Source organism: Palaemon carinicauda, unplaced genomic scaffold, assembly GCF_036898095.1.
Source record: "Palaemon carinicauda isolate YSFRI2023 unplaced genomic scaffold, ASM3689809v2 scaffold228, whole genome shotgun sequence".
Classification (NCBI taxonomy): domain Eukaryota; kingdom Metazoa; phylum Arthropoda; class Malacostraca; order Decapoda; family Palaemonidae; genus Palaemon; species Palaemon carinicauda.
Genome location: NW_027169898.1, coordinates 100,001 through 106,831, shown reverse-complemented (window position 1 = coordinate 106,831; position 6,831 = coordinate 100,001). Strand labels below are relative to the sequence as shown.

General features: G+C 39.8%; 1 protein-coding gene across 1 annotated transcript; it reads left to right on the top strand.

Moving 5' to 3' along the window:
- Nucleotides 1-1,554: 1,554 nt before the first annotated feature.
- Nucleotides 1,555-3,917, top strand: LOC137636085 (uncharacterized). Its single transcript, XM_068368508.1, has 2 exons — nt 1,555-2,969; nt 3,656-3,917. Exons 1-2 carry the CDS (start codon nt 1,555-1,557, stop codon nt 3,915-3,917), a joined length of 1,677 nt encoding a protein of 558 aa, XP_068224609.1.
- Nucleotides 3,918-6,831: the final 2,914 nt, after the last annotated feature.

The window sequence follows — 6,831 nt, the reverse complement described above, 5'->3', positions numbered from 1 at the left end:
TTCCAGAGACTGGCCGGTGCTACTGTGCGACCGGAGTTTGCCCCGCCGTTTCCTGACATGAGGGAGATCCCAGGGAGTTGGTAGAGTCTCTGGCTACCTGGTTCTAGTTACTTAATGCAGCTGCAGTGATGCTGGGGAGCTTGCTAGCTCGTGAGGTGGCCTGTAGAGAGGCCGTTGCCAGGTAAGGCAGATTATCTCTGTTTGCATGTTAGCGGATTATTGGACCTGGGATACTGTGCCTGCCCTATTTATTGGAAGGAAGAAAGGATGACGTCTTAAGTTGTGCCTCTCCCCTCATTTATTCTTACTGAGAAAGTGAGGAGCCTTGTATTTATTTTGTAAATAGGTTAGAGTATTCATATGTATATTTTGTCATTTCCTTTGTCGTGGTAACCATAGGTACGGTTATACTGGTGAAATTAGTTGAAGGCAGGTTTGCTGTGTTATTTTATAATAGGGAAATTGATTATAATTATTTTCATGTGCTTAGTAGCTTAGACTTCTTTTAGTCTACTAATTAATTCAAGGTTAATGTCTGGTCTGGCCAGCTAAGTTTAAGGATCCTATTAGGTTAATTATTTAGTTTTACTATATCCTTGTTTGAGCCTTAGCTCATTAATTATAGGGAATTCTGAGTGTTTCAGGTTTAAGGGTATTGGTTATTTTTGATTGTCTGGTTGTGGTATTTGCAATATCAGACAAGGTTGACTTGTATATTTGTCAGATTTAAGTAATAAATATTGTAAAGTTTATTGAGTGTTTTGTTTCTGCCGACCTTTAACCCTGAGTTACATTTTTACTGACAACAATCATTGAAAGAACTTTAGTTACGCCTCCCAGGGGTCGTAACAAAATTGGCGACCGTGACAGGATTGTTCTCAGGTGTGCTCAGTGTTTTAGTCAGTTGAACGTCACTTAGTTTATTTTTCAATATTTTTGTAGTGATTATATTATATTACCTTTCTCCCCTGATATATTTATTTCTTTGGAGGATTTTGTATTTGATCCGGCCGAATTTTCAGGTTCGGTCGACTGTATTAAGCATTTGCCGGTGTTAAGTAGAAAGCATTTAGTAGTATGTGCGCAATGGTTAGTTCTTCCACTGAAGCCTGCGGGCTCTAAGAAAGAAGTCCTTTTGGCCATTTGTGATAGGATTTCTCACAATTTAGTGGAGGCTGAAAATTTAATTGAAGGAAGTAGAGAAGATAGTGAAAGGGAAGGTAGTATTTTTGAGGCCTATTCAGAGGATGAAACCGTGAGCCTGAAAGCGGTGCTAACTTTATTTGATGATCCTCCCCGCACAGGTATTATTTTTGAAGGTCCCTCCGATATACACAAAGGTAGTGGTTCCACCAAAACCATTTATCCTAGGTTTGAGAACCTCTAGTGTCGGTTCCTGTGTTGGGAGAATCCAAGGAGGAAGTAGAATTTAAATTAATTAGCAAACGGATTGAGTTAAGGAAATTAGAATTTGAGGAGAACGAGAGGGCAAGGCGTCACAAGTTTGAGATGGCTAATATTAAATTACAGATGGCTAGGTTGCAGGGGACCAATATGATCAGTTCCCCCAAGGGAAATTATAATGACAGGTTTAATTTTGGTGCCACCCTGAAGATGGTGCCAGTGTTCGACGAAAAGAGCGTCCCTGAGTTCTTCAAGGATTTAGAGAGAGTTGCTACTCGATTGTCTTGGCCCTCGGAAATATGGACTGTATTGATCCAATGCAGGTTAGTGGACAAGGCAATCCGGGTGTATAATGCCTTGGAGGAAGGAATTGCTAGGGACTATCAGAAAGTCAAAGCACTGGTCCTTAAGGCATATGATTTGGTGCCTGAGGCCGACCGTTTAAAATTCAGAAATGACAACAAACACCCTTCCCAGTCATGTGTAGAATTTGCGCGGGTTAAGGAGAACCAGTTCAATGACTGGATAAAGAGTCGTCAGGTAGTGTCGTTTGCGTCGTTGAGGGAAATGTTGCTCCTTGAAGAGTTCAAGAAGGCTTGTAGCAAGGAGTTACGAGTTCATCTTGAGGAGGTTAAGGTAGTGAAAGTGAGTAACGCCGCTCAATTGACCGATGAATATGTGTTGACTCATCGTTCGGGGGCCAGTAGCTTTAGTTATCCGGGTAGAACTGATCCATCTTCTCGAGTATTTAATAATGTAAATAGAGTAGAACCTTCCTCGCCTATGTCTAAAAATAATGCCAATTCTTTTTCAGGTGGTAATAAGGGGGGCATATCTGGAGGGCCTCCTCCTCAAAGTAGTTTTGGTAATAGAAGTATGTCCATATCCAATACCCCTAACAAGTACAATAACCCAGGTTCTGGACGTCAAAGAACTTGCTTCGGTGTAACAAACCTGGACACTTCCAGAACCAGGTACCTGGAAAGAAATGGGCAGAATCCCGTATCATTGATTTCCACCAGTTCTGATGTTTGTGATAAGGGTGAAAATCCGCCCATAGTTAGCAGTAGCGTAGACAGTAGTATTAATCCCTCCGCTAGTCCTAAGGTTGCATGTCTGAATTTTGACAAATATATATGGCCGGGTAAGATAATCCTTGAATCAGGCCACATCAATGTGAAGTTTTTAAGAGACAGTGGCTCAGCTCGGTCTCTGGTGTTAGGTACCTCTTTATCTGGTTTGAAAGCGTATTCAGGTAATTATGTTGTTCTGGGAGGGTTCCCGAACACTGTTGTCTCTGCCCCATTGGTAGAGGTTAGGTTATCTTTCCAAGGATATGATGGGGTTACAGAGTTGGCCGTTGTGGAAAATCTCTCTATCCATGGTATTGACGGCATTTTGGGAAATGACATGCTTAACAGGGAAGGTCGTGAATTATTTCCCATTTTGTCTGTCGAGGCTTATCCTGTTTCGGTAACCACCCGGGCCTCGGCCAGAGCTGCTGAATTAGGTAAGGATGATGATTTGTTACTGAGTAGTTTAGAGGTAGATGTAGAAAGACCCGGGTCAGTAGATGAAATGAATAATCCTATTGTTGTTAATGTTTTGAAACCCGACTGGGACCGTTCAGCTTTCATTAAGGTTCAGAAAGCTGAATTTAATTTTGAGTTAGGGGATATTAATGACCTGACTAGGCCTCGGTTTGTGTTGATCAATAATATATTGTATCGATTTAGTAGACCTGCATCTGAGGATCCGAGTAAGACTTCTCGGATTGAACAAATGGTAGTCCCTTCTCAGTTTCAGGAATCATTAGTTAGTCTCGCTCACGATAATTTTTTTTCAGGTCGTTTTGGGGTATGGAAAACTTTCCAGAAATTGGTCCAGTATTATTGGTGGCCTGGAATGAAATTATCAGTAAAACTTTTTGTGAAAGAGTGTGAAGCTTGTCAGGTATTAGGTAAACTCAACCAGATTATTCCGAAGGACCCTTAAATACTATTCCTGCTATAGGAGAGCCTTTTTCGGAATTGGTAGTAGATGTGGTAGGTCCTTTACCTAAGACAAAAACAGTGTTTGAGTATATTTTAACGATTATGGATAAAGCCTCTAGATTTCCCGAAGCTTGCCCGCTGAGGAAATTAACCTCTAAAGTAGTTTTTTAAAAACTAATTTAATTTTTTTCCCGATACGGTCTACCCCGGGTTATACAGACTGATTGTGGAACTAACTTCACGAGTAAAATGTTTAGGGGTGAATGTGCTGAACTGGCCATTCGGCACATTACGAGTGTTCCGTACCATCCTGAGAGTCAGGGTGTGGTGGAGAGGTTCCACCAAACGTTTAAATCTATATTAAAGAAAAGTTGTTATGCCCATGGCAGTGAGTGGGACAAGGAACTTCCGCTAGCCCTGTTTGCAATTAGGAATCATCCCAATGCCTCCACCGGTGTAGCCCCCTTCGACCTAATTTTTGGTCACAAAGTCCGTGGTCCTTTGGACATATTTTTGTGAAGCATTTGGTGCCGATCGAAGGGGGGGAATAAAGGTAGGAGAATTTGTGGAGGATTTAAGGAAACGCATGGTTAGCGCCTAGAAGTTTGCAAGGGATAATTTAGGTATTGCGCAAAATAGAATAAAGGTTGTTTATGACAGAAATTCTAAAGCTCGTTCGTTTGAGCCAGGGGAAATGATGTTAGTTTTGAGCATGAACCCTGAAAATTTTCTTGAACCTAGATATAAGGGTCCGTGGAAAGTTTTGAGGAAGTTGTCTGAGGTGAACTATGAGATTGAAGCTCCCGGTTCGAGCAGAAAGGGTAGGATTTTCCACTTAAACAGGTTGAAAGTCTATCATGGTAAGACTGACGTTCCCTCAAAAGCTGTACCCGAGCCAGTAGCTGTAGCTGTAGAAATGCCTCCACAGGTTTCGGAGGATTTATTGAATCAGGTTTCCTCCGATGCACTGTTTAGTAATGTACAGAATTTAGGAATGGTAGAGGAAAGTTTGAAGAATGTAGATCCTCTTCAAAGAGAGGATATGTCCAATTTAATATATTCTTTTTCAGATTTATTCAGAGACACTCCAGGTAGAACTAGTTTTCTTTGTCATGACGTAGATGTAGGTAGTGCTTCCCCTGTTAAACAAAGCCCTTACCGGTTAAATCCGGCAAAGAGGGATTTAGTTGAGAAGGAAATTAAATATATGTTAGAACATGACCTCATTCAGCCTTCTGTTAGTCCTTGGAGTTCCTCTGTTGTTCTTGTGGGCAAAGCTGACGGGAAGTTCCGCATGTGTGTGGACTATTGTAAGGTTAATGTCCACACCATAAATGACTCCTTCACCTTGCCGCGTATTGATGACTGTCTCGACCAGATAGGTTCTGCCAAATTTATTACCAAACTAGATTTATTGAAAGGTTATTGGCAGGTTCCCTTATCTGATCGAGCCCACGAAATTTCGGCATTTGTAACTCCTTTTGGGCTGTATGAATGTAAGGTTATGCCCTTTGGGATGAAGAATGCCACGTGTACTTTTCAACTGCTTATGAAGAGGGTCATTTGTGGTTTGAAGGGAACCAAAATTTACATTGATGATTTGGTGGTATACAGTAATGACTGGAGTACGCATATGATCCGATTGCGTACGGTGTTTGAGGCCCTTAGGTCGGCTGGGTTGGTTATTAATTTACCAAAGTGTGAATTTGGACAGGCCAAGGTTTGTTATTTGAGTCACAAGGTTGGGTTAGGTCAAGTAGCCCCAAAGCAAGCTAACCTAGAGGCTATTATTAATTTGAAAAGGCCATGTAATGTTAGAGAGGTGAGAATAGTTCTGGGAATGACAGGGTATTATCGCCGCTTTCTGCGGAATTTCTCAGACCTTGCGCAACCTCTGACTAATTTATTAGAGAAGGGAAGAAAATATTATTGGGCTGATCAGTGCGAGGAAGCTTTTAATAAGCTTAAATCTATTTTATTGTCTAAACCTATTTTGACTTCCCCCGATTTTCATAAACCATTTTTAATAGCGGTAGATGCCAGTGATGTAGGATTAGGTGGTGTCCTTTTTCAAAGGGATAATGAAGGAGAGGTACACCCCATATCTTATTTTAGCCGAAAATTATTGTCGGCTGAAAGACGATATTTAACCATTGAAAAGGAGGCTTCAGCCCTGGTCCGTACCCTGTTACATTTTAAGCCGTATGTTACTAATTTTTCTTTTCCTGTAGAGATTTGGACTGATCATAATCCTCTGGTGTTTATAGAGCGGATGAAAGGGGCCAACCAGAGGATCATGCGTTGGGCTTTGTTACTGCAGGAATTTAAATCAGTAATTAAGCATATTAAGGGTTCTGAAAAAAAAATTCCTGACGCACTCTCACGGAGTGGATAGGCCAGCCTTGCCTCCCTCATACGCTGCCCTGCTCTTATCTCCCGTGAGTTAGGGTAAACACCCCTTCTAGTATATTTTAAATTGAGGGGTGTTTAGGTGAATATTCCGTCTTGGTTAGCTAGATTTTTGTAGGTGCTGTCCTAATTTGACATTGGTTGGTGAAATTTTGATAAAGATATCTCGTGTACTTGTTGGTGTTGGTTAAGATTAAGTGATTTATCTTGTATGTTGTCTGGGTTGTTTAATCCTAGTTTGAATTTTCATATTAATGACCTTTTTTATTATTGTTTTTGTACCTGTTTTTAAGGCTGTGTATTTTTGGTAATTTAAGAAAAAAAAAAGTTTTTTTTTTTATTTCGGGGAGGAAGGTATTGGAGTAAAGTAAATTTTCTATTAAAGTAAATTTCTCATTTGTTGAAGTCAACCCTGTTCTAGTTTTAAGTGGTTTCCGCTATAGCTTAAAGTAGTTTTAAAGTGGTGTGTTGTTGATTGTTTCTCACCTATTCCCCGCTTAATTACCTTGTTTTGAACTATAGTGTTAATAATTGTATTTTGTTGGCCCGAGTGATAACGAAAGAGTGTTGATGTCGGAGGTGGGTGCTCGGACAAAAGACAGTTCGGGCTTGAGCACTCCCCTATACACAAACACTAAGTATCCTTGTTTGAGCCTTAGCTCATTAATTATAGGGAATTCTGAGTGTTTCAGGTTTAAGGGTATTGGTTATTTTTGATTGTCTGGTTGTGGTATTTGCAATATCAGACAAGGTTGACTTGTATATTTGTTAGATTTAAGTATTAAATATTGTAAAGTTTATTGAGTGTTTTGTTTTTGCAGACCTTTAACCCTGAGTTACATTTTTACTGACCACAATCATTGAAAGAACTTTAGTTACACCTCCCAGGGGTCGTAACATATATATATATATATATATATATATATATATATATATATATATATATATATATATATATATATATATATATATATATATATATATGTATGTATATAATTTACATATATATGTATATATAAATATA

Excerpts from the sequence above, each read along its gene's own strand:
- LOC137636085 (XM_068368508.1), top strand. The coding sequence starts at position 1,555 with ATGATCAGTTCCCCCAAGGGAAATTATAATGACAGGTTTAATTTTGGT. Across the intron at positions 2,970-3,655 it reads GTAGATGTAGAAAGACCCGG|GGGTGAATGTGCTGAACTGG; the intron begins GTCAGTAGATGA and ends TAAAATGTTTAG.